This window comes from Paraphaeosphaeria sporulosa (genome assembly GCF_001642045.1).
Source record: "Paraphaeosphaeria sporulosa strain AP3s5-JAC2a unplaced genomic scaffold CC84scaffold_2, whole genome shotgun sequence".
Classification (NCBI taxonomy): domain Eukaryota; kingdom Fungi; phylum Ascomycota; class Dothideomycetes; order Pleosporales; family Didymosphaeriaceae; genus Paraphaeosphaeria; species Paraphaeosphaeria sporulosa.
Window position 1 is genome coordinate 828503 of NW_017253361.1, and position 25900 is coordinate 854402.

Genomic DNA, 25900 nt, shown 5'->3' on the forward strand with positions numbered 1-25900 from the left:
AACCACTTTGCATAACAATGAGTCAGTTTATGCTAACACAGATCAAAGGAATTCTGATCCATCTCGTGCAATTTTGGTCGCAGCTCTGAAGGCTCAGGTCAGGACGCACTACGTTGTCCTTCAACTATGCTCTTTACTCTGCTCTCGATGTGCTTCTCTTTCACCCGTTACTCGACCATGCGCCATTATCCATTCTACGTAGTATTACACGTAGCAAAGCAGAAATGTGAGATTTTACGTTCGTGAGGGTAATAGATTTTGTAATTTTGGATAGGACCATTTCGGATGGGATGGTTGAATTATCCTCTGTCACGAGAACGAGGCACCACTTCAACCGCCATGTTGGGTATGCACATACCTTTCGGAATTGCCCCTTGTGGCAAAGCCCTTGCTGCGTGAAGCAGGCACCTTGGAAATCCCGCTTTGGGCAATAGACTGGCTTTGGGCCGTGAACAGTCTCGGGATGCTTCGCTCTTTGATGGAGACTAAGATGTTTTCTGACCTAGAAAGCTGCTAATATTAGCTCAAAATATACGGGAATGGCTCTCTATGCCACTTGGGCTGTTTGCTACAGAGATGGTGCGTGGAGAAGTAGGTGTTTCAGCAGAGTAACTCACTTGGCAAGATGGCGTTTTGAAAACAGTTCACCACAAGTCTCATACCACCGAGAATAGCTGGTGGGTGAACTTTTAGATGGAAGCTCAGATGATTGATAAACTCTGAAGCTCAAAATACTAAAAAAGGTTAAGATGCTGATACCGATGATGATTTCGGGCTCGTGCGACCCTGTAAATCATCACTTGTCCAAGTAGGAGCAGATGTTTAGCAGAAGACGAAGAACTATTTCACAAAGGGGGAGCCGATCAGTACGTGGGGATTGGCCAAGATTCTGGAACGAAATATTGTCCCAGAGTTCTTAGAGAGGTACGAAACGATGGCACGTCCGAAAGCATCGGTCGAATTGGGCGGACTCTCATTGAAGATGATATCAAGCGTGGCATACGGTTTTTGACAGATGTGGTGAGGTGGAGTTATACAATTATGATTGCACATATGCGACCCCTTATGGGTGAGGCCGATGGTAAGGATAGGCAGGTCGCGGGAAGTGGACGACGGTTGATGCGGGAACAATGTTCGGCTCGCATCCAAAAGAGATCGATGAGAGAACTGGGTCTGCGCTGACGCATAGTTTCCAGAAAAAAGAGAAGTGGGAGGCCGAATGGAGATGTAAATGAGTGGATGTCGGTCATAAGGAATTTAAACGTACGGACAGGCGACCTTTATGGCATGGATTAAGCCAGAATCGCGACACGAAGGTGTCATTCAAATGAGATTTACGGCAGTATCAAATGCTCCTAACGTCTGGTCCCGATGACTAGGCATTGTTGACGCATGGTCACGCCAATGAAGCATTCGCTGTGCTCCAGGTGGCTACACATATTGGCTCGGCTACATGCCAGTCATATTGGCATACTCAAATCCCTCCAAAAAGGCCAACCAGGAAGTATGAGGAGACTTCCATGTCTCACATTCCAAATAGTGCGAGGGTTTTGCCATGCATGGTAACAGGCAGGCATCGGACTTCACCCGTCCAGATCGGGTCCATGAGTGGAGTGGACCTTACTTGACTATGTTGCAAGTACATAACCGTGAGGGTATGTAAATCCCATATCCTGTTTGCAGATAACGATGCTTCAGCACCATGTCGTGCCTTAATAAAACACGGGCCAACTCGTGACGTCCGGACTGTCGCCATCACTGTAGGAGCGCGCGTGATCTGGTCGCACACTATGTAGTTTGGTCGCCTAATAAATTCCAAGGTCTAATGCATTGCTAATTCAAATGTAAAGATCAGCAGTCTTTGAGTATCAATGGAAGCCAGGGATTGGGGGAGATCGACTGATGGCCATGCGACACAGCCTACGCCTTTGAACAGGCTTTCAGAGCCCATGGCTTGCTAGACAACTGCATCGTCTTGTAGCTCTGGATCGGTGTGCTCGTCTTGAAAGATAGTCCACTCCATAGATACAGTGCGCCGTAGCTTGCTTGCGTGGATACGAATGCTACGAGGTTTCCAGCCTTGCCCCGGACACTCATCGGAAGCAAATTCACTTGTAATCTAAGAAGAGCGCAAGAGCATTGCCACTATCTCCCACATTTTCAAACTCATCGCTGCACAAGAGAACCAAGGCCCTCTCGCCGATCCTCTCGTGAATTTGGCGACTGACCCATCGAAACTTTACGTTGAAAACATCCCGCTCGGGCTCAATTTCATTATCTCAAGCTAGGTTCAACCTGCTGATGGGGCGATCCTCCTCGACATCTATAGGCTCAGAGCCGCCAATCCTCAAGAACATCTTCAAATCGGAAGTTATCTAGAAAGCTTTCTTTGACAGCCGACACGACTTCGATGCTGCATACAGCCATTTCAACATTCAAATTACCAGAACCATCAACATGGAGCTCACGACACAAACCAGGTCCAAAAGCTATATCAATGGCCTCATGAGGTCCATAGAACGCGGCAACGCTTCTATGCCCTACGCTGAAAAGCGACAGTGGGCTGAGACAACAAACTTGGTAGGAAGCTCTTCGGCCCAGAGCGCGGAGGCAACGTTACAACTCGATATTGACACACCTGTGGCGCGAAAAAGGTGTAGGGAGAGAAAAAGGCTCTGATCAGGCTTTCGCAGAGTGTTCCTTGAACGGGAAGAGACACCACATGGCGTTCAGGCCATGGCAGCCACCAAATACTACAGTCAGTCTGCCTTGGGCGTGTGTTATCCTACCAACGACATCTTGTTAGTTCGCGAGCCATGTCGAAGGGGAACAAACAACGCCCAAGTTGCCCAGAAACGTCACGATTTCCGCCCTTATGCCCGAGTCGGGTTGAAATCGCACAGCGGCGACCTAGCTGTCTCTTGACCTTTTCAGGTGGAAAGTGAGAAGCCGCTGTTGAAGATGGCGCGCTCAACCAGCCGCCCCCAACTCCACCCCCACACTCTCAGCCGAGAACCCGCCGATATCGGCGTCCCCATTCTACTCCTTTCCGCTCCACCGCCGTATGAGGACCTCTCTTCCGCTGCGAAATCCCGCTCATTCAACGCCGTGGACCATATCACTGCCACCCACGCCGCTTCCATCGGCCTTTCCCATGCTCGCGCACCAAGACCACAAGCCCCTCGGCGCCCTGTCTTACGTGCTCTTGGACCTGCTTGTCTAGCCAAGCAGACCAGCCACGGCGCCGCGCAGCCCACGCCCTTGGCCGAGCTTGAGAGGACGTCGTCCGTTGCACATACGTCCGTGAAACATGATATACAGCATGTCATCGTGACGGGCTGCGAGGACCGGCGGCACGCGCAGTCACGTGGAAGGCCGCCGCTAGTCCCAGGTGCAATGTCACCGCTCCCATCGGGTCCAAAGTTTGATCCGGAAGCAGAACGACGCGAAGCAGCGGAACGGACGGTAAAAAGCAAGCCAGCCCAAGCCAGCCCGAGACCGCGGCGCGCGCGAACATGTGGAGTGTGCGTGCGACGGGTGCGCGCGTGGCAGGGCTGGCAGTTGAGCCCAGATCTGAGGCCGATGGCGGAAGGGCGCGCGCCTAGCGCAGGGTGCTGCGCTGCGGTACGGTACGAGTACGGCCGCACAGGACGCCGACCAAGCCAGCCACGGCCATGGCTGCGAAAGCCAATTCGCACCTCCGTCACGTACCTGATCGTGCTCCGGACGCGGTGCGACGTCCGTGGATCGAGGCGAGAGTGTGAATATGGCGACGAGGGGCACGCAAGGGCGTCACGCAAGACGAGTGTGTGTTTCACGAACCGACGGGCGAGTCCTTCAGACTCTGAACCGCCGAGACAGGAGGAAGGTGACCCGAACTTGAAGAGCGAGGGAAGCTATGAGTTGAAAAGTGAGGGTAATTAATTATCAAGCTAAGCTAAGGTATACAGCAAATGCAGTGCGCGCCTTCCCAATGCGCGACACTGTACAGCGCCAAGCGACGCGACGGCGTAGTGCGCAGCAGCGTACGGCCGTCCACATCATGCCATCATCCATACATCGTAGGGTATCTCATCTAATCTAGATCTTCTCGGGGACGGGCTCAGACGAGATCTTCTTCTCGTCGACGGCGCTGGCGCGCCTCTCGGCGGCAGTGCTCATGCGGCGTTCGACGTCGACAGCCTGGTCGGGGTTACCGAAGTGGCCGGTGGGAAGCATGTTGAGCTCTTGGTCGGCCTGGTCCGTCTTGTAGTAGACAATGTAGAACAGGATGCCGACGACGAAGGAGATGATGGTGACAGAGCCGTAGTTCCAGACGAGGTGAGGGTCGTTGGTGAGCGGGGTGAATGCCTGGGCAAGAGCGGCGGAGAAAGCCGTGGTGAAGCACTGTACACCCATGACGAGGGACTTCATGTTCTTGGGGGCCTTGGTGTAGGCGTACTCAAGAGTGGTCACGGAGGCGAAGATCTCGGAGATGGCAACGAGGACATAGACACCAGTCACGGCCCACACGTTGATGGGAGACTTGTAGTCTGGGTCGCCGGTCTCGTAGTAGCCAGAGGTCTTGTACACGTAGTGCTGGAGGACGGTTGCCCACAGCATGGCAAATCCACCGAAGATGAAACCGGCGGTGATCTTCTTGATGGGGGAGAAGTTGATCTTGTGCTTGCGCAGGAAGGGGTAGATGAACAGATCAAAGACTGGGTTGGAGTCAGCAACTTGTCGATTCAATACTTGCGAGGAAACTTACTCGGGACGAGAACAATGAGCGTAATGGGGTCCATGTTTTGGAGCAGATCGTTGGGCGTTCCGTGCAGCGCCATGGTGGCGCACATAGCGGTCAAGTTGTTGTCCATCTGGCGGTAGGCGAGCCAGTAGATGGGCACCCACATGAAGACACCGCAAGCACCCCAACCACGGCGGACCTCGTCAACCCAGGCGTCGTCAAAGTTGTACCACTTGGGCTTGTTGGCACCGAGAGCAGAGGGCTTAAGCGCATCCCAACCCTCACCAGACTTCCAATTCTTGATTGTCTTGGCCGGGTTCAAGGAGAAACCGTGTCCGAGAGCCTTGAACAAAAGCTTAACAGCGGGACCAAGCACGCTGCCGCTAGGAGGCGTGAGCTTGTACCACTTCTTGCAGAAGAGCAAGATGGGAACACTGAGCAGGAAGAAGATGAGGGGGATCAGGAAAGCGCAGTAGAAACCGACGTAGCGTTCAGCGAAGACCATGCCGAGTTGACCAGCGAGCGCACCCCAGTTGATGAACCAGTAGAACCAGTTGTAGATGCGGGTGGCAGTGACGGCAGGGTCGACGATGACGAGCTCGCCCTTCTGCTCCTCGACGCGGAGAGGGTCATCCGGCATCTGCTCCATGATGAGCGGGGAAATGTTGGGCTTGAAGGTACCCGTTCCAAAACCAGTGATGAGCAGACCGACGATGAAGACACCGAGGGAAGTGTGTGGCTTATCGAGGATCGAGGGAGCAGCAGAGACGACGAGGATGGTGTGACCGATTTCAGCAATGAGGACGGAGTAGAAGATGGTCTTGTAACGACCAAGGTACTTGTCAGCCACCCAGGCACCGAAGAGAGGCACGACGTAGACCCAGAACGAGTTGAAGGTGGTCAGAGAGAAGGCAATTTGCTTGCCCAAGCCAAGGGCACCAGGCTGAGCCTCATCGCTGCTGGGGTTGATGGCAGCACCGGTGGACGTGGCAGTGGGATTGCCTTCCTTGTCGACGCGGCCCTTGTTGATGAAGTTGGAGTAGACAACAATGGTACCATAGTAGGACATGCGCTCGCAAAGCTCTACAAAGGCGATGGTGAAGATCTTCCAGGGAATCTTCTGGGGCACACGGCGCAGGGTGCGCATCTGCTCCTCGGTGGGGAAGTCATCACGGTCGCTGCCGAGATAGCTCTCCTGGAGAGTGGCCTTGCCCTCGGAGAGGAGGTAGGCTGGCGGCCCAGTGACATGAGTCTCTGGGTGCTTGCGCTCCGGGTCGCCAGAGCCGTCAATGAAGGAGCGATCCAGGGACGTCGCCTGCTGTGGAAATCGTGAGCACGTGTTTTGGTGGGAGGCTGGATGGGAGAAGACTTACGATGACGGAGTCTTCGCCGACAGGTGCCATTGTGGGCGCAACTTGTCACAGCAGGTAGAGAATGGGAGACCTGCAAGGGACGCTCAGAGCGAGTGAGGTTGACGAGGAGAGGAAGATGTCGTGGGCGCGTGGCAGCATTTGAGGGGAAGCAATATGCAGCATCTGGGCGAGACACACGACCCCCGGTCGACGGCTGCCCGAAGGGGAAGGAAGGGCCTGAGCACAGCATCCAATGGGCTCCGCACACTAGGATGGATGGGGAAGGAGCATCGAAGGGCACAAACGCCACCTAGAAGGTTGATACGATGTTGTATTGGCCATTATCGCATCCTTACTCGATGGTTGTTGGCGTCAGCACCAAGGATGCTCTCACGGCGGCGCCATTGGCCTGCCCGGGCTTTGTCTGGCCACGCGCGAGGCCTGCGATGTGCAACTGATACGGGCGTCGCTCTCGGGGAGAGGGCGTGGCCACTGATTGCCCCATTGCCCATTGGACAGGGGCGATGGTTTGGCTGGTTCCTCTGAAGAGTCGTGCGATAGCGCGATTCGCGCGGCGCCTTGGGCGAATGCTTGGCGGAGCTTTCTTTCGGTCGTTCCGCCCGCCTGTCGAGTGGCAGAGGAGGCTCCAGCGCGCACTCCCGCACTCCAGACAGCCGGCCCTCGAGCCTATCCACTGTTACATCGGGGTACGCCGCGGAGCTAGCACTGGGGGTTTTTTTTTTTTGCTGCTCTGGCACGCCATCGCGGCACGTCTCGCTCGTCCCATTCTGTCCCTCTGTGCAGCTCTTGCGCGACCACTCTCGCGCGGCCAGGCTGCCTGAAGCGGGCAGGTGCGGCTGGCCGCCCTCATCCATCGCTTACTCTGCGCTGATATCGGTTGCAGTGCAGGATGAGCAGCAGGTCGCCAGCGGCCCAGAAGCACGCCCAGCCGCTACCGCAAATGCTTGGCTCCGTCTCACGCTTGTCGTCTCTTAGGCTGGCCGCCTCAGGAACGCCCACCCGCGCACCACCGTCCCACCCTCGGCTGCCGGCCAGTGTCGGCACCACAGCTCTGGGACCGCGCAAGGCGGCATTTACGGGGCATTGCAGGATGCAGCGCGGCCCCTGGCGCTGCATCCAGACGTCTGTTGAATGGACAAGCGCGGCACAGTCGCGATAGACACGGCGGATCAGCGGCAAGGGCATGACCAATACTCGTGCTTTCGGCAGGTGCCAGGAGCAGCCATACGTCGCGCCAATTGCGATATGGGGCGGGCCATAGCACGGCCCCCGTAGTCCAGGACGTTGGCCATCACGCCTCTCGCACCGCCGATGGTGTACGCGCCGCTGACCACTTGTCCGGCTCGCTGGCGACAGGGGTGGGTGCAGTATCCTCTGCTCGCTGCAGACACACACGTCCAAGGGGGGAACCGAGACGCCAGCCTTCACCAACGCTTCCCTCACGTCGGCACGCGACGACCATGTACCACGGCCCTCTGCACGCGACGCTGTCAGGGCAGGCCCGCAATCTGGAGAAACTGGGGAGCCGAGCTACCCCAACATGCACGACATCGGCTGGAAGAGGAAACTGTGACTAACATTTTGCTGCATAGCGGTGTTGCTCCAGATGCCAGGAATACGCCCAGCGCAGGCCGGCCACACGCGGCCTCGCGAAGCTCCACGCCCTCTACAAGTGATGCTTGATACTCGTCTAGCAATTCGGGCCATCTTCGCTCCTCGCCGCACGTCGCATGTCTGATCAACTCTTCGCCACGCGGCAGTCTCAGCGTCTTTATGTGTGCCTCTGAAAAGCCCTCTTTGTCTCGTTGTAAGGGGTGGGACCAAAGATGTCGAATTCAACGCTTCGCAATGATGGCGGGAACACCATACGCAATCCGGGCAGTGCGGGTTCTGAAGCGTCGTTGTGTTCGGAACCGAAGCCTGTGAAGATGCGAAGCGGGATGCGGAGGTGACTGAGTTTCTCGAACTGCTGCACACCGGGTCACTGCCAAACAGCAGGGCCTTCAAGCTCGCCCGTAAGAAGGGACGTTACCACAAGCTCTTCCACTGTACGAGCATGTCCACTCAATTCGTCGAACAGATCCATGTACCAGGTAAGCTGTTCCTGAGAACTGCTCACCTGGCAGTCCACGGAAATCGATCTCGGCTCCTTGCACGACCCAACCAGCTTTCTGACAATAGATGAAGGAGCTTCGACGTTGCAAAGTTCCAATATCTGCACATTCGACGAGCAAGGTGGGCAGCTCCAGGACTGCAGTGCCGAAGCGACCTCTTCCCCTTGAAATCCTACGGACGCCCAGTGCGCCATTCAAGCACAAAGTGTTGAAGAGACCACAGCTGTATGACGGGAACGACATATCCAATCCGCTTTATTGAACATCGATGGACAGATATCGCAGGTGTTCGAAACGATGCGCCCGCCCAAACCCCTCGCCCTTGCCCGCGCTCACAATCGGCCTGATGGCCACTGAGTCCTCGTCTTCCGGGTACTCCCTCCGGTTATCGTTGAAATTCGAGCCAGACAGCATCTCTTCGATGTTGGGACACAAACACAAGACGGTCGCGCGCTCGTAGTTGCTCTACGCTGTATTTGCGCTGTGTACCCCTTCGTCCTGCAGCTGTTGCTTCCATGCCTCTTCATCTAATGGGTCGACAGCATCCTCCTCCTCATCGTCGTCTTCATCCTGATCAACAAGCCAGACCTCAGACAGCCCAAGCCGCCTGTCCAAATCCCTAAGTCTCAAATACTCATGAAATGTCTCCCCATGATGCCTGTACGAGTCCCAACCATACAACGACCCATCCATAACCATGCTCTCCACATTCCAGTTACTCATATCCTTCGCGTTCCGCCGCACGTGAAAGAAATCGCCGTCACTGTAGTGCGCGGTGAGCAGCGGCGTCGCGACCGGCACACGGCTCTGACGTTCCGCAGCGAGGTGTCGAGATGGGAAGTGTTGTGTTTCTCGCGCCCGTCAGAGGTCGCGGGTGTCTGCATGCTCGCGCGCGGCGTGCGGTGGGAGAAGATTTCGAGGAGGAGCGAGGCAGGGAGGGTGTCGAGGTGCGCGTTTCCCCGCGCGCCGCTGCTCGTCATTTTTGAACGGGTGTTTGAGTCGTGGGTGTTTTGAGAGAAGTGAAGTGAGGTGAGAATTGGCTTTCTTGTATGCAACTTGAAACATGCAGGGCGTGTATGCATATGCAGGTGAGGCGCAGTGCGGCATGGACACGGGGGTCGGAACAGATACTACTCGCGCAGGCAAGACCCGCACGAGGTGCGCGACATTCGCGCGCGGCAGTTTGAGTAACACCCAGGACATGCTCAACTTGGTGCGCTCCAATGGTCGGTAGAATGAAGCTGATGTTGGCGTTGCGGTACACTATGCACGGCTACTTCGCCCCCACCGTTTCGTTTCAAACCCCTGTTCCAATCCGGAGCAGTCAAACCAGCACCCACAGTCGACGCCAGAGGAGCTTGGAAGCTTGTCGCGCTCCGGACCTTGTCTTGGCTCGCTCCACTCTACATCAACAAGACTACCATTTAGTACCCTATCCACAAGCCTGCGCCCGTTGCATGGCTCTAGTCGTTAGGGAGGGAATAGTGCTTGTCCATGCAGAATGAGTGCCAAGGCGAAATCGGGCACTCGCCGAGGACGAATAATTATGGCTGAGACCACACTGCATACCGCCAGGTCCATGAATGAATAGCCAACATTGCTCGTCTTGAGATAGCACACGAGGTCTGCACTAGGACAGCCGTGACAGTCCTGGCTTATGCAATATTGAGCACTGTAGACACATACATTAGTATGGGTGGTACGACCCCCAGGTCAAAGCACTTTGAGTATCTAGGTAACGGCATGCAGCCGAAGCGATGCAGGCGTGCAGGATGGAGATGGGTACTCTGGGAAAGAGACTAACAGAGTTAGGTCGAAAGTTTGGGTATTGCTTAGAGTATCCTGGAGTAAGACGCTGAGCTTGTGTAGCCAAATAAGTGGCTCTGCTCAGCGTGGTCGGGGCTGGACATGGCGTCCAGAACATTACTGTGATAGATGTGTGTTTTCTCTACCTGCCCGGTGGGTGCGACCTCGCGCTTCGTGTTGTGGACGTTGTGGTGCTTTACAGCTGTTATGGGTGGTTTGTCTTTCGAGCGCAAGATCGTTGAGTCCTATCTCCTACTAATTTGATGTAGATCGGTGAGGATTGAGGAAGATTTCTTGCCTTCGATATCTTCCTAGTCTCTTGGTAGTCAACACCTTTGTGGGCTTTTCACGTACTCCTGCTAATCTGGATACTGTCCGCTCGGTCTGGTGGCGGTGCGATGCATAGGTGCGTCTCGTGGTATGGAGGGAGGACGCAGATGGCCACGGACTGTGCGGTATGGCTTGCGGTATGGCGTTGCGTAGATCAGCTGGAACATGAAGCCTAACTCGCTATGACACGGACGTCAAGTCTCAGATTGTGCAGGCCAGGAAATTGCCATGCCGAGGACGCGACCTGTTGTGGTCCTTCTGAAAATCGAATAGATGTATACGCCAGGGATCCGAAACTATGCGTTAAAGCTGTCATGTGAGGTTATTCGGTGGCAAGCCAATCGTGAGCGATACTCATGTTGAGGATATGCAGCAATTATCAGCAAGTGTGATAGCCCGGCAGTCCGGTTTTTAGCTTTGAGCGATGTTTGGACCCTCTCAATTCATTATCCAAGACATTGGATAGGGGGAAACACCGGGCCCGATGTTGAGCATGAGCCAACACCAGTCAGCGGACCTGATGATATACAATACGCGAAGAAAATTTCGAGTGCTCTTCAGCTCGTGCCAGTGGCACCGCAGATTCGTGGAACTGCTAGTTAGGCAACCTTACGTGACTTTGCTAGTCAGGCTATGAGTGCGGATTTGCAGTGGATTGGCAAAGTTCCTGTGATCCTAATATTGAGAAAATCGTCACGCCCGTTCGCCGGCGCGTATTCCTATTGTCCAGGTTGAAAGGTTCAAGACGGATTCTGCCTCGCTGTCGTTCGTTCACAGGTTGAAGCCCACCTTCACTTCGATGAAGAAAGCGCGGCCCAGGCAGCGCTGGTCACCGCCCCGCGACTGCCCATAAAAGTCCGCCTGTCCCCGCTCCCTCTTCTGTTCCTCGGTCTTGTTCAGGTTTGCGTTTACAGACGCGGCCCGGCGGCTTGAATAAGACATCGACCCCGGGATGGCGCTCGACAAGTCATCGCCGCCATGTCATCGTCGTCGACATTAGCACTGCCTTTGTGCATGATGGAATCTCTAGGGCTTTCGTGAGAGAGATATTAAGGAAGACTGCGCAACACCACTTGCTTGTGAGAGGTGGCTTGCGGTCTCCTGTTGGTGTCATCGACGTGTCAAGCACCACGCCTTTGACTGAATCTTTTTCAGAACCTGTGATAAACATCCGTCTGCCAGCCTGCTGGACTCCTTACTTACAACAACGTGCGAGTTACTGCTTCTGTTTGAGTTTTGTGTCCCTCACAGTTGCAGGGAGAGGCCCTAAGTCTAGATACAGTATGTTGCCTCAGGGGGTGCGTTGCAACATTCGAATTCTGGAACTGGACCGGTACATCTGAGGCCATGCGTATATATTTCAAACACTTGATTACATCCACTAAATTGCATTGCTCAAAGACTCGACGCCATGGCTATCTTCCAACACTCCGACTGCAATCACCAAGACAAACGCTCCCACCTTAGATCATGTCCCGCTCCATCTTCTTAGACTTCTGGATTCGCTTCGCCGACACAGCGAACATTTATCCCATCCGCTCCACCTCGTCCTGGTGCAGCCTTCCATATTAAGCCTCACACAGGTTACAGTCTCAAAGTGAACACACTTCGTACGTTGGGAATCCAACACGCGGTCAGAGCAGGCTCGCCAGGGCTCGCCACTGTCGCACTTGCGGTCGTGTTTTGAGCCATGCACGCAAATGACGATGCGAGACTGGGATTGCTCGACTTTAACGGGGTCCGCGGCCGCAATCGCGATGGGCTGAGCAGGGATCTGCTTCGCAAGCTCGGAATTGGCGGTCTCCTGAGATGTGGATACAAGTCAGCGTGAGTCGAGACAGTATGGTGTATGTCCCAGCTCAGCAGGAAAGAATATGGCCACTTGGTAATCCGGAGCTTACTTACTAACTGACTCTTCATCTCCGCGACCTATTGCTTGAGGCGCTTGTAGTGGCTCTTGTGGGCGCGTTTGTAGCGCTTCGTCTTCGATGCCATGTCTGTGTGTTCCGGGGTAAATGTATCGAAGCGCAAGGCTCGCTCTGATATTCTGCATGGATATTGAGCAAAACGCGGCATTGTCCAATTGGTACACATCCTCAGTGATGGAATTTCCGGGGCATTGAATATATACATGCGACTTGCGAAGCCATTAAGTGTCATATTTTTTATCCCCACAACGCTTCCTTATGCATGTGGGGGGTTTCGCAGCCGAAACTACTGTGGCGGGTCGCAGGGCCCGCTGGGAAGCTATGGTGCCGAGAACATGCGTAAGCTGAAGGCTACGGCGATCAATTTTGATTTCACTGGCGTCTTTCAGACTCGCGTACCCGGTGGCTTCAACGTTAGCAAGGTGCACGTTCTTTAGTAATCTCTAGGCGGAGAAGAGTCTGAGGGACCACATGGGGTTGACGAGTAGAAACAAATGAATATATACATTTGGCCAGCGAAGCCATCAAGTTTCTACTGTTTGAAAGCCACAACGCCTCCCTATGCATGTATAACGCTCAGCAGCGTCGCTAATACGCGTCGAAATCGACCGTGTTGCCCTGTCACATCATCTGCCCATTATCCTGTATACATCCATCTTCACCTTATTGTAGCCTGTGCGAGCCATCTCCTAGCCTAGCTAGACGCAATTCGTACTCACAGGCCGTAGCCTGAAAGCCCGCTGCTCTCAGGCACCTGAGTAGCACTGCTGACCAGCGTCGTCCAAGCACTCGGAGAGCCGGTGGGGGTGGAATCTGCGGACTGGTCGCCTCCTGTTGGCTGTGCGTGATCTCCGTCTGGAGCCTGGGTCCAGTACTGTCCCTGCGAGTATGCATCGAGCGCAGAATAGACACCCGCGATGTTGCCTTTATTGTACGGGTTGGTGCTGTAGAGCCATGCGATCTTGCTGTTGATGGCTTCCTCCGTGAAGTCGTCTGAGTTGAAGTCCTTGCCTTTAAATTCGGGTTGATTGGGGTCAATGAAGAGCGTCGAGTTTGTGTAACCCCATTTCTCGAGATTGGGTACGCTGAAGGCTACGAGCATGCTGATGTGGGTCAGCAATTCACGTCGAGAACAGTAGAAAGACAACCTACTCATGGTCCTCATGGACAAGGTTGTGGCAATGGAACATATAGATGCCGTCCCAGGGTGCATAACGAGCAATGACCTGTACGGACTCGCCTGCAGCGAGCCAGACGACGTCCTTCCATCCCGCGCCTTCGTAGTCTGCCACTTCGTTTCTGCCACCAGTCCTTGAGATGATTTTGAAATCGACAAGATGGATGTGCACAGGATGCGTGCCGCCGCCCGCGCCATTGCTGAGCTCCCAAGTCTCGTAAGTACCACGCTCAGGTTTAGTCAAAATGCGGTTTTCAACATCTCGAAAGCCGACGCCGTTAATTTCCCAAGAACCACCCTGGCCACGCCCAAAAGTGAAGTCCTTGGCGTTAGAGGCTGCAGGAGCTACTTGCTCGTTGTTACGAAGAGTCTGGGGAACGCCGCCGCCGCTATCGCCGGAACCTTCACCGACGATAAAGCGCATAATCCTGTTCGTGGCTGGGTAGTCAACATTGTCACCAATACCTCGTCCATTTAGAAGAGTGATGTTCTGATTTCGGTAGTTGGAGAAGTCGATCACCAGCTCGTAGCGCTCGCCCATAGACAAAGCGATGAAGGTGGAGTTGACCGGCGAGTTGAAGAGACCACAGTCTGAACCAATAACATCAAAGGGCAACATCTCTCCATCGTCTGTGTTGAAAGTGAGATCGAATGTTCGGCTGACTGCTCCATTGAGTAAGCGGAAGCGGTATGGTCGAGCTTCGACATTAAAGTACGGCCATGGTTGCTCGTTCCTACGAGAATTAGCAACGTGAGTATGCCTAGAGGCAAGAGAGCTTACACTAAGATCACGTCACCCCAAAGGCCAGCATCGTGATTGCTGTCGTAGTACAGCGAGCCATCCGATCTGTAGATCTTCGCGGCAATAGCGAGTGTGACATCGTATTGGCCGGATGGTAGTCCCAGAGCTTGCTCTTCAGGGTCGGTGAGAATATAGTAACCCTCTTCTCCTCGGTAAGCGTGTTCGCCTGATGCAAACTCGGTATGATCCTATTGAGAGTCAGAACGAACATTACGTAGACGCGCTAGATTTTATGACTAAGACTTACATGATACCAGATCGTTCTCGCGTTCTGAGCATTCGGATAGTAGTAGTCCTTGTACTGGCCAGGTGATGTCATATCACTGGCCCATCCATCGAAGGGAGATCTGTTGTATTGGCCGTGAACGTGAACTGACATGTTTGACGGTCCGTTGTTAATGAACCGCACTACTGCCTCTGAGTGGGAGAACACATTAGCGCGGTCCCTGCAAGCTCCAATGGGAATGCTCCTCACCTCGATTTTGCTGCATCACAAGCGTGGGGCCTGGCGCCATCCCATCGTAGCCAACCATAGGCGTCGCTGGAAGATCCGGATAGATCTGTTTTGAAAAGCTCTTGAGTTCAACTTCGTAGTAGTCGATTTCTGCGCCGTCATCACCTGTCCATGTCCTGTGACATGTTAGCGACGACTTTTCAACGAGACCAATACTGCGGATTACTTACTGTTTTTTGCTCTTCGTCGGAGGCAGTGGTAGAGGGTATTCATAAAACCACTTGTATTCAGGGCTAATCCAACCCTGAGTCTCGAGAGGGTTTCGGCCATCTGTAGGGCTAGGGCGCGTCAAGCCTATTACCCGCGATTGGTCGGCTTTGGATCCATCACTAGAGCCAACTCTCCCTCTCTGTGCAAATACAGATACAGAAAAGGATGAAAGACAGGCCAGCTTGAAAAGAAGAAGAAAATGCATCGTCGCAGATGCAGGTCCGCAGGACCTATGACGACACAAAAGTAGATGTTTTCGGAGATGTGCAAGGGCTCAGAGCAACTGGCGAGGTAGACAGCGGATTTATAAACAGCACAGGGCGCCAAAAAGGTCCCATAGTTTGTGTGATTCTACAGTCGGCTGAATTCAAGTGCTGGTTCCGAACAGTAAACCTGTAGGGATCATCCTAGACGTGCCAGGCAACCCATGCCGTCCAGAAATTCTCATTGGGACAGGGCCCTGTCTCGAGGATGCTGATGATGCTACGAATTAGTAGGCTTGATATGCTAGATCAGCATCTAGGCGTAGCGGCGGCACTTAGTTCCCGTTTTACGCCGTCCCATCATGATGTGTGGCTCAACGACGGACTCGTGAGAATTTAGCATCGCGAGCCTGGCAATGCCCTGCTCGGTCTATGCTGGACACGCAAAACCATATTTTGTGACAACACTTAAAGTTCACACCTGATGCCACGATATCATACGATACCTGAGCAAAGACAGGTGAAGATACGGATCAATCGGGTAGTCCGAATTCAACACAAGACTGCGATAGCAGATGCCCAGCTGGACGGTGGGGTTGTCCGGCTTGGAGTAGAGACATGTTCGCATATGAGTGGCCGAGGCTAATACAAATCCGGCCACGATAGCAACTCAACCAGATTTCAATTTCGCGCGATTGCTCGCCATATTTGGACCATCATATCGAGTATTGTCCTGAAAGACGCTTATTCCAAAGAGCGGAATGTAAAGAATCCCAAGATTGTCTAGACCGCATCCTCCAGCTGTCAAAGCAGCCAGGCCCCGCACGCTATACTTGCATTGTACGGCGAGGCTATTGGCCTTGCCTTTATGGTTCAAGATTGTAGACGAGCTTTTGAGGGTATGCGAGGGGGTCTAGTTTGCGCAAGGTACATACATCAATATTGAAAACCTTGGGCACCCTTGGTGTGGTCGCCGTCCTACGCATTTAGACTTGACGATGGAAGAGTAACTACCTGCATTCTGGCCCTTGGCCCAAGGACTGACGAACCCCAGATACTCATGATATTTCGCCTTGATTCTGTGACGTTGAGAAAAACTTCATGTTCACCGTATAAAACTGAAATCAATCCGGCAGATGGCTGAACTCCTCCGTGGTGTTGTGCGTTGAGAACTGGGGGCGCGAGCGCCGGCACTAAGACCCGAAACGATGCCTACATCCTAAAGAAGGGTGATCAAGAGGCGGTGCTCGGAATCGATCTAGGGCCCGGTAAAGGCGCTATGTATTTGCTGTGGCAACAGAAACTCTTAACCATGCGGAGAACTCACCTTAAGGCAGCCGCACGAGATCAACACGTCCGAAAGGAGGTATCATTATGTCAGGACAACATGTTCCAAATATTTACAGGCTGTTGTGGAGTATTGTGGCAACGGCGTGAGTCCGAGCCATGTCTTCCGACATGTACCAGGTCCGTGTGGAAATTGCTGGGCAACAACATATAAGCGAAGAAGCACAGCGCGAACGTAACTGAATGCAGCAAACTTCCTGGGAAGACATCCCTTAGCGCAGCCGTTGGGCCCAGCGAGCTGTTAGCGTCATCGATGACGGCTTTGACGTGCGAACACCGTGTGGCGCACGGATCGCAAACCGGGAGCCTGCACCCCTATATTCAGTTCGTGGCGGTGGCTTTGCAACTTGTACAATTCCATGATCGTTATCTGGGAGGGATAATTTAGTGGCGCAAGTTGGAGTTGGCTGGGTGATTGTTGGGTTGTCGTTCCGTGGTTCGTTTTGGCGCTATTTTGGCATCCAGCTTTGTAGGTAGTCAATGGCTTGATCTGGAGTACTCGGGTATACGAACCCTGACAGACCTGTCTCGTGCCAGGGTTGTTCGAGTCGGGTGGAGTCCATGACAACAGAGGACTACTCAAACATAATATTGAGATTGTTCCTAGCATGCTCACGATACTAGTTGTGCTCAGACACCTAATCACCCCAGTTGCATACCTAGCCTCCTGCCAGTTTGCAAAGTGCGAAGATGTTTTGTTTTCAGCTCCAGTGCATCCCTATTTCCCCCGTGATCAGGTCAAAGTTCTGGATGGAGAAATCATATCCGAGTGCACACAAGCCTCACGATGATCGAACCAGACAGCGATGGTCTCGCTTGGTGGAACATTACGGAATTGCTCCGCTTGATCCTCATCGTGTCTCCAAGCCTGCTAGCCAAGGTCTGGTCCGCGCGAGTCTTCCGTAGTCACATGACCAACAAAGATGACCCTTCGGCGGCACTCCGCAACAACTGATGGAGCCCCAAGGCAATAACTCCTAGCTCTCACTCAATTCTCATGGCATGAACCGAGGCACCAGAGCCAGAATTTAGGGAACTCAGGCTAGTACGCTACCCATGTTCTTGCCTTGTACACAGAACATATCCAAAATGTGACCATCGGAAGCGCCGAAATGATCGTACTCTACCCAAAATGTATTGAAGAGATATTTGAAACCGTTGTGACCAGAAGCTACGAGTACAGGAGTGACCTACAGTTAGGATTGCCATAGCGTAGAAAGTATTCGCCAGACTACAAATCTCATTGCAGAGTTATATGGGGCTGTCTTACAGTGACGTGAGCGCCTCACGCGTATCATTGCTCGTGCGAACCAAAACTCAGAATCCTTTCCCATGGTGACGAGGTCTTGCCTCCGAACGCTCTGGAACGCGTGCAATCGTTTCTGGGTCATAGGTCTCGACTATGGCAGTCCCATACTATCGTCCTCTCTGACCAAGTCGTCTGATACGTCACGCGCAATGCGGTGGAGCACTAACTTGACGTGTGAAGTCGATTTCAGCGTGCTCAAGTGTTGACTAGGCCGCGAAGTCCCACGTGCGTGACCGTGATACCTACCAGACTGTGGGATGACGTGAACCGCGAAGGTCCTCAAACAGAAATATGCCAGGTCAATATCTTGGAATCAACCACTCACTGCCCTGTAGATCGTCAGCATATGGCATCCCATATAGCATCGAGTTCAAAGTATAACATTCTCTGTGAACCTCCGCTAAATCTGCCATCAAGAATCTGGGCCACTTCTCGCTTGCCGGCCCTGGTTGCTACACGATTTCGCGATTATTGCTTGTCAGTGTCATCAACGGTCTGGAAGAGTGTTGATTCACGATCGAACTCGCAATGAGATCAGTTAATGCCAGAATCGAATGGAGGGTTCGGTGCCAAAGCTCATAAGCAGCGGCGCAGCAAGTTCAGAAGAATCTAGGCAACCTTTCCTTCTACAGGAGCGTTTCTGTCTCGTAGGAGGGCTTTTCCGTCCGCTGTTATAGGACTTTGAAACCTTCTCAACTTGTTCTGCTTGATCAATGAAGAAACCTTTGGCAAAGGCTCAGGTAAATCCTTCTCAACATCACTGTTGCAAGCCTGCTTTACGCGGGCAATCGACCGCCTCGCACTTGAAAGTTAGCTTCGCTCACGACCTTGTCGTTTTCGCCCATGGCAAGTCGCTTTACGTCAACACTGATTCTGCTTTGATCAAGAACATGTGATATCTTACGTCTCGAAACATGACAACAATGCCTATTGGACGAATCCTTTCGTACCTACGGAACGATACGCAGTCAATGCGCAAGATGGACCCTGAGCAAAGGTCCATGCGGCTCCCCGCCTTCCGAGTCCCATCCACAACCAAAACTATCTTCGCTGCTTTCGCAACGCATGCAATCAAAACCTCATCTCTATAGATGGCATTTCACAGCAAGCAAGTTTTGAAGAGAACTAGGCGCACCATCTGCCGAATGCTGCAGCGCTTTCGATGCCACGTGCTTGTTGCAGAAATTGGTCCAGCACCAACACTTTCACGTAACCGCATCCATCCTTCTAGCCGTGATCGCGATTCAGACATCCATCTTCTCCCAAGAACCCTAAACGCGGTCGCCACCAACATCGGTTGCCCAATGCCCAACGCTTGTGCTGTGATGCTGAGATTAGCCCCAGCCTATCGCGCGGATACCTAAGGCCGCCAGGGCCGCCTGTCACAACTCCGATCGCCGATGTCAAAAGCATTCTAGCAACACGTCGCGGTCCCACTTTCAAGCGCGTTGCTGTTACAAACCGAGTCATGAATGAGTGGTAACGGCTAACATAATTCTCGGCGACATTGTGATCAGCTATGCGTTGAGAGACATGCCGCCAGAAGACAAAGTACTTCGATCCTCCCAGTCAATTATAGATCATTTCGAGGGAGTGTACGCATGAAATGTGTTTTGTAGCCGTTCGCTGGCCACGGCATAGAGACTGGCTGTCTACGGCACAAGATAACAGACGTACGCGGGCGTGAGGCGGCCTTATCACCATCAGCAGGAGCGAGCCTGAGTTTCACAAATAACGTGATCATCCACTTCAGGCAAGGCTCTGACTGGAACCAGCGAACTAAACGTGAGGCGCCTCGTCGCAAAGAACAAACATGGCCAAAGGATTTAGCGCTTAACAGCTGGAAATGGTCCACGCTCCTGGAGGAACGCGAGCTCCCAAAGGATCTTCATAATGATTATAGAGACCCAATTGCTCGGCACGCAGAATGCAACAGCGACAGCTGCGCTGTTTCTGAATTTGTCTTTCCGCGATTCTACGAAGTAACGACACTAAGACGCGAAAAACCGAGTACATTGATCAGAGTCCAATACTCATAGGTTGACCTCAAAGCCCGACGCCGCTCGGCTGGACGTCGCCCTATGCAACGTTGACGTATGAATTGAGAAGCAACACGAAAGCAATTACGACCGCTCAACAGCGCCCCAAGACCATGACAACAGGTCTTCTGTACGGCTCCCCGTATTCTCGAGCATCACGACAAAACGAGGAAGATCTAGTGTCAATGCTATCACCAGTGGAAACAACGACTCCGGAACAGTCCTACCCGATCAATCACCGAAAGCCTTCTTCCGAGGATGGTATGTCCCAGCGCACACCCTCATGGCTTGTATCGCCACCCGAGCCGCAAGACCTTGGCCTGTATGAACAACAACGGGTTTCATCTCCCACGCCAAACATGGGGTTCTCGGTCTTTGGGGATAGAGCAAGGTCGCAGAGTCCATATCAAGAACAGGTCGCGTGGGCAAATTCAACTCAATTCAGATCGGCACCTGCAGAGCCAAAGCCGCAGATGGTGCAGACCACGTTCCTGACCACCGACGAGGAGGCGCCTCCCCAGTCGCACAGATATTTCCGCCATCCTCGCCACATGCTCGAACCTTGGATGGCTGGTGTTTGGATACGATTTCCTTGGTGGGGGGCTGGAGCTCTCTTTCTCGTCGTGCTGTTGACCGGTGCGTCCGCTGGTATACTTCTGGCAAGCCACGGTACAACCGTGGACGACTGGAAGGTCGGACACGACAATGCCCAACCGCATGTCTACATCTCCGTATTCGAGATGGCAATGAATTTCCTAATCTTATTCGCGCTAGTGGAAGGTGTGGTGCTTCGGTTCTGGCGACAGCTACTACACGGGACCACGCTTGACTCTATCCACGACACCTACGAGTCGATGTATTTGTGGTCTGCTATCAAGAGAATTGTACGTCTGAATTTTAACCTTGTTGCAGTAGCATGCATAGTGGCATCAGTATCATTTTCAAGGGGACCTTTGTTCCACCGCGCTTTGACAATTGTCGACAACGTCCACAAAAGTTTTGAAGGCACGATGGACCTCAAGATCGCCCCCTACCCACTGGAGCAATTCTTTACCAGTAACGATTCGGATCCTCGCCAACAAGGCGATGTTAAACCGATCTTCCCCGAGTTGATCAAAGGCTTAAGCGCTGGAAACTCGCTCGTCTATGACCAGACTACTTCGTGCGGGGACTACTGCACCGGAGTCATCCAGGGATATACATTCAAGGCTACTTGCCACTCAACAGTCCGACCCATCGATCTCAACACTGCTCTACAAGAGTGCAAAGCTTGTACAACTGAGCAGTGTAGGAGCGACTGCGAGCTTCGAAGAACAAGTCTGAGCTCAACCTTTTTCTCGACTAGCTACGAAGCAGCCAACGATAGCCTAATTCTGACCAGTATTTTCAAAAATATGACATCATGTAGCGGCAATATCCAAGTTCAGTCATGCACTCTCACGCCAGTAAAAGGCGACATGGCATTTGTTATTACGAATGGTACCATTGATCGAAGATTTGACGTCCCTACGTCCCAGATTCACAACGCGGTGTTATCCAACGACCATGCCTTCGTAGGGACATACTTGCCGCTTGCACTCAATGCGCTCTTTCCTCCGGTATCAGCGAATGTGTCCGCGTCTTCAGATTTCAGTAGACTCGACTACACAAAATGCACACAAACAGGGAAGATCAGGGATTTGGCAGGGAGCATAGACACTTCGGCGCCTTCAGGAACATGCTCAAACTCCACAATCGACCCAGCACTATTTATCAACGATCCCAGTACTGCATACGCCGCAAAGTACGAACCAAGCACTGGCGAAGATCCCCTTTGCGGGACTGTTTGGAAAGATCCAATGCCAGATATGATCAAGGCAATGCAGAATCTCGCTTTCCGCACAACGGTCGCCATGGCCACAGCACCAGATTCGCTGTTCGCTCCCTCGCTCACAGGTGCCACTCTAGCGAACCTGCGCTCAAACTGGACGCAGAGTATCCCTGTAACCGGATACCGTACGCTTCCCATCTACCACATATCTTCTCTGCTCGTCGCGCTAGGGGTTGTCTTCTCATTGATCGGCGTCGTGGCCGTCGTACCCCTCTACTACGGCTTCTGGGAGATGGGCCGCAAAGTCAGCTTGAATCCGTTAGAGATTGCTCGGGCGTTTGGAGCACCGTTCATGGAGGGTTTGGATGGAAACACTACGCCTGATATGATCAGTGTGGAGCGTGGAGGGATGGGTGTGAAGTATGGGGCGTTGGACAGGTATGGGGAGCAGAAAAAGCTCAGAGTGGAGGAGAGTGGGAAGGTGACGGTCAGGATGCCTTGGCAGGGCGAGATATTTGAGTAGTATCGAGTACTATGGGAGAAAAATGATTGAGTCTATCACAGATAAGTGGACCGTGAGTCTCATCCTGATGGAAGAAGCAGCTTAGCACCTGGGCAGTAATCTCTACACGTGATCCTGGGTGAAAGTTGCTGACTGCTTTTAACTTCATGGATACTTTAGAGCGCGGAAAAAGTGTTCTTACACGTTAAATGCATCAGGAGTTTGTCCCAGGTGCCAACACAAAAAGTGGACCATTTGGAGCGCACCTAATCCTGCTGTAACCCACTCTCCTATACATCTTTAAATGTATGATCTAATAATCTAACGTGAGTGTTAACAACAAAGATTTACTATAGGAAGTACAGGTTTTCTTATCAGCCCCTGTATGTGGTGATCCAAAGCGGGTAGTTCAAGACGGCGCGAAACATAGCAGCGCGTCGCACAATCTAGATTGCCGGGTCATCGTCTGTCCACGTCGTACCTTGCTTCAACATCTCGGCATCTTCCCTCCACCCACTCATCGTGACCGGTTGAAAATACGCCGCTTTGCTGCATCTAAATCGACGTGTATTGTGACACAGCATTGGGGTAGCCAGCTAAACAACTGACTGTCCAACGCCAAGTCGCGTGAAGGCATGATGAGAGCTGCTTTTCACCACACCCTAAAGGACCGCTGCTGCGACATGGAAAGCAGCTCTCAAAGTGACCTCTGCAGAAGATTGAACTGAATTTGCTATTCGAAAGCGGTCCTGATTATCGGCACGGCAAAGAGCCCGCCACAATGAATCGCTAGCCCGAGTTAGAACGGTACCTCGGTTCATGGCTCCCACACCCCAGATTCGCCCCGCCCCGCCCCGCAACAAGCGTCTGTGGGGTTCGTCCCTGGGGCATGCTTAATGGAGTCGCTTAGGGCGTTGCGCCAGGTACGGATACTGTGCCTCGGAGAAGTAGCAATACGGTTGTCGCCGAGGTTCGTCCCTCTGGCACCTTCGTTGCTCTTTCGTCTTGCTTCGCGTCAGCAGGAACGTGTGAGAGCGGCTGAATTACCCTGCATTATCTCACGGTCGGTAGCGCGAGAATTAGCTCGATGATGAATGTTTGCTGACCTTGGCCGTAGGATTAGGCAGGAAGATACAAAGCTCCTCCGGCTCATTGTTGCTCACAACGGCTGCGGTGAAAAGGCTCGCCTGGACAGATTCACTACTGAAATCCATCTCGACGGTTACACGACATCTTACGCCCGGTATACCATCACTGCGGGACTCACAACTTCAATTGGATCTGTGGATACTTTACGCTACTTAGGAGACTACAATATAGACTCGGACAGCGGCCAATCTCACAATGGTGCTGAAATCGCGCTGGTCATTCGACATCCCGCAAGTCTCGCTGCCCACATACCTCTTCGATTCACCCACAGCAGACCTCCCAAAGACCCCAGCTCTCATCTCCGCAAAAGACCCAGAGAAATACTACCTCTCCATCCACACCTACCGTCTCTATGGACAGCGACTCGCGGCCGGCTTGCTCCGCGCGGGACTCAAGCCTGGCGAGCGTGTGCTGCTCTTCTCTGGGAACACGCTGTTCTTCCCCACAGTGATGATCGGCATCATCATGGCCGGCGGCATCTACACGGGTGCAAACCCGACTTATGTCGCACGAGAGCTGGCGTACCAGCTCAAGGATTCGGGCGCGAAGTACCTCCTCTGCGCGGAGGGCAGTATCGACACAGGCATCGCCGCTGCGCAAGAGGCAGGCCTCCCCGCCTCCAGCGTCTTCGTCTTTGACGACGGCGTCGCGACCTTCGAGGGCCGCACAGTCGAGAAACACGCGCCTGCCCTGGGCGGAACCATCCGCCACTGGACCACCCTCCTCGCGTCCGAAGCCGAAGGCCGCGCCTATGCGTGGCCCGACCTGCGCACGCCCGCCGAGCTCGATACTGTCATCGCGCTGAACTACAGCTCCGGGACCACAGGACTCGCCAAGGGCGTCATGATCACGCACAAAAACTACGTCTCCAATTCCGCGCAGCAAATGTGGATGTCGATGATCTCGGCCGACTATGAAGAGCGCCGCGCCCGCGTACGGCACCTTTGCTTCCTGCCCATGTACCACGCGTTGTCGCAGTCCGTGTTCTGCGTCAACGCGCCCAAGATGCGGCTCCCAGTGTACGTGATGCCCAAGTTCGACTTCGTCGAGATGCTGCAGTACATCCAGGCGTACCGGATCACGGACCTCGTCCTGGTGCCGCCCGTCATCGTCGCCATGGCGAAGCACCCCGCGGTCAAGAAGTTCGATCTTTCCTCCGTCGAGAAAGTCGGGAGCGGCGCCGCACCCCTGGGCCGCGAGATTGCCGAAGAGTTCGAGAAGCTGTGGGCGGATCGCAGCGTAAATGTCAAGCAGGGCTGGGGCATGACGGAGCTGACGTGCGCGGCGACGACGTCGGATCCGAACAAGATTTCGCGAGATGGGGCGGTCGGCGAGCTGCTGCCGAACTGCGAGGCCAAAATTGTGCTGGACGACGAGGGCAAGGTAGAGGCGCCGCAGGGAGAGCGCGGGGAGGTCTGGGTGCGCGCGCCGAACGTGATGAAGGGGTACGTAACCCACCGGGTACAAAGTAGACGTGTCTTTCTTGTATAAGGAAAGGCTGCGTGCTTACCTGAGCCATGTACAAACCTGTCTCAACTTACACTGACTTTGTGTCCGTGCCTTAGATACTGGCGGAAGCCGGAGGCGACCGCGGAGACGATCACGGCAGATGGGTGGCTGAAGACGGGCGATATCGCGTATGTCGACGAGGAGAACGAGTTCCATGTCGTGGACCGGAAGAAGGTGCGTAGTCTTGCCGCCCCATTGGTTTTCCCACCAAATACAACGGTAGGGAGAGGAACAGCTGACAAGAACCAGGAACTCATCAAAGTAAAAGGCCTCCAAGTCGCCCCCGCAGAGCTTGAAGCCCTCCTCCTCGACCACCCCGCCGTCCAGGACGTCGCCGTCATCGGCGTCATGCTGTACGCCCCTTCCCCTGCCCCTCCCCTATCTCTCATCCATCATACTAATCCTTCCCAGCTCCGGAGAAGAGCTCCCCCGCGCCTACATCGTCCCACAAACACCAACCCAGGCAACGCCCCAGGTCGCCGAGACCATCAAGGCGTGGCTGGCAGAGCGCGTCTCCCGCGCCAAGCGGCTGGACGGGGGCGTTGTCTTCGTGGAGGCGATTCCAAAGAACCCCGTAAGTGTTCTTGGCTCTTTTTATCAGCCGGCTCGAGAGTCAAGAGGCTAACGTGTCGTAGTCCGGCAAGATACTGCGGAGGGAGCTGCGGGAGAAGGCCCAGGCGGAGGCGGCGGGGGCGAAGGCGAAGCTGTAAATGCGTACTGTTCCCCTTTGCGTTTGCATTGGGGATAAGGTGGTTTCAAGCCAAAGCAATGTATTCTGATCTTGCGCATATACCTCTACAGAGTAACTTATAAGTTCCGACATGAACCCTTCACTACATGACTAGAAGAGAATACGAAACTGGTCGTTGTGGCGCACGATGTCGTGCGTAATGGTTCTTTCTTTCTGCTATAGTGATCTTAAGATCACTGTTTTGAGCCTGCAGCATCATACACGATGCAAGTCCCGCCAACGCCGTCTAAATATGCATGCCAAATGCTCCGTTCCGTCCCATATAACAGACACCGCCCTAGTATGCAAACAAGCGCATACA

The 25900-nt window shown here is 53.6% G+C and overlaps 8 protein-coding genes across 8 annotated transcripts; 2 read left to right on the forward strand and 6 right to left on the reverse strand.

The window, feature by feature from the left end:
• Positions 1-4080: 4080 nt before the first annotated feature.
• On the reverse strand, positions 4081-6129 carry CC84DRAFT_1172050 (peptide transporter PTR2-A; the record flags this gene model as incomplete). Its single annotated transcript, XM_018179949.1, has 3 exons — positions 4081-4700; positions 4751-6044; positions 6100-6129. 3 exons carry the CDS (start codon positions 6127-6129, stop codon positions 4081-4083), a joined length of 1944 nt encoding a protein of 647 aa, XP_018039842.1.
• A 301-nt stretch (positions 6130-6430) lies between these two features.
• Positions 6431-7806, reverse strand: CC84DRAFT_1172051 (uncharacterized protein; the record flags this gene model as incomplete). Its single annotated transcript, XM_018179950.1, has 3 exons — positions 6431-6772; positions 6961-7629; positions 7678-7806. 3 exons carry the CDS (start codon positions 7804-7806, stop codon positions 6431-6433), a joined length of 1140 nt encoding a protein of 379 aa, XP_018039843.1.
• Positions 7807-8468: 662 nt separating this feature from the next.
• Positions 8469-9193, reverse strand: CC84DRAFT_1212908 (uncharacterized protein; the record flags this gene model as incomplete). Its single annotated transcript, XM_018182487.1, has 3 exons — positions 8469-8678; positions 8703-8976; positions 9015-9193. The coding sequence occupies 3 exons, from the start codon at positions 9191-9193 to the stop codon at positions 8469-8471; spliced, it is 663 nt and encodes a 220-aa protein (XP_018039844.1).
• Positions 9194-11817: 2624 nt separating this feature from the next.
• Positions 11818-12269, reverse strand: CC84DRAFT_1172052 (uncharacterized protein; the record flags this gene model as incomplete). Its single annotated transcript, XM_018179951.1, has 2 exons — positions 11818-12153; positions 12255-12269. 2 exons carry the CDS (start codon positions 12267-12269, stop codon positions 11818-11820), a joined length of 351 nt encoding a protein of 116 aa, XP_018039845.1.
• A 723-nt stretch (positions 12270-12992) lies between these two features.
• Positions 12993-15185, reverse strand: CC84DRAFT_1202203 (Cupredoxin; the record flags this gene model as incomplete). The annotated part of the gene is made up of 6 exons (XM_018181757.1): positions 12993-13380; positions 13430-14188; positions 14236-14444; positions 14504-14673; positions 14732-14886; positions 14941-15185. The coding sequence occupies 6 exons, from the start codon at positions 15183-15185 to the stop codon at positions 12993-12995; spliced, it is 1926 nt and encodes a 641-aa protein (XP_018039846.1).
• A 1551-nt stretch (positions 15186-16736) lies between these two features.
• On the reverse strand, positions 16737-17270 carry CC84DRAFT_437791 (uncharacterized protein). The gene has a single exon (XM_018186272.1). The coding sequence runs from the start codon at positions 17138-17140 to the stop codon at positions 16778-16780; it is 363 nt and encodes a 120-aa protein (XP_018039847.1). The 5' UTR covers positions 17141-17270; the 3' UTR covers positions 16737-16777.
• Positions 17271-19816: 2546 nt separating this feature from the next.
• On the forward strand, positions 19817-22211 carry CC84DRAFT_1137177 (uncharacterized protein; the record flags this gene model as incomplete). Its single annotated transcript, XM_018176139.1, has 2 exons — positions 19817-20864; positions 21852-22211. Exons 1-2 carry the CDS (start codon positions 19992-19994, stop codon positions 22209-22211), a joined length of 1233 nt encoding a protein of 410 aa, XP_018039848.1. The 5' UTR covers positions 19817-19991.
• Positions 22212-23534: 1323 nt separating this feature from the next.
• CC84DRAFT_1202205 (4-coumarate-CoA ligase-like protein) lies at positions 23535-25645 on the forward strand (the record flags this gene model as incomplete). Its single annotated transcript, XM_018181758.1, has 4 exons — positions 23535-24784; positions 24905-25201; positions 25260-25422; positions 25484-25645. The coding sequence occupies 4 exons, from the start codon at positions 23535-23537 to the stop codon at positions 25556-25558; spliced, it is 1785 nt and encodes a 594-aa protein (XP_018039849.1). The 3' UTR covers positions 25559-25645.
• Between the last annotated feature and the right edge of the window lie 255 nt (positions 25646-25900).

Coding starts and splice junctions, on each gene's coding strand:
- CC84DRAFT_437791 (XM_018186272.1), bottom strand. CDS start 17,140: ATGCTAGGAACAATCTCAATATTATGTTTGAGTAGTCCTCTGTTGTCA.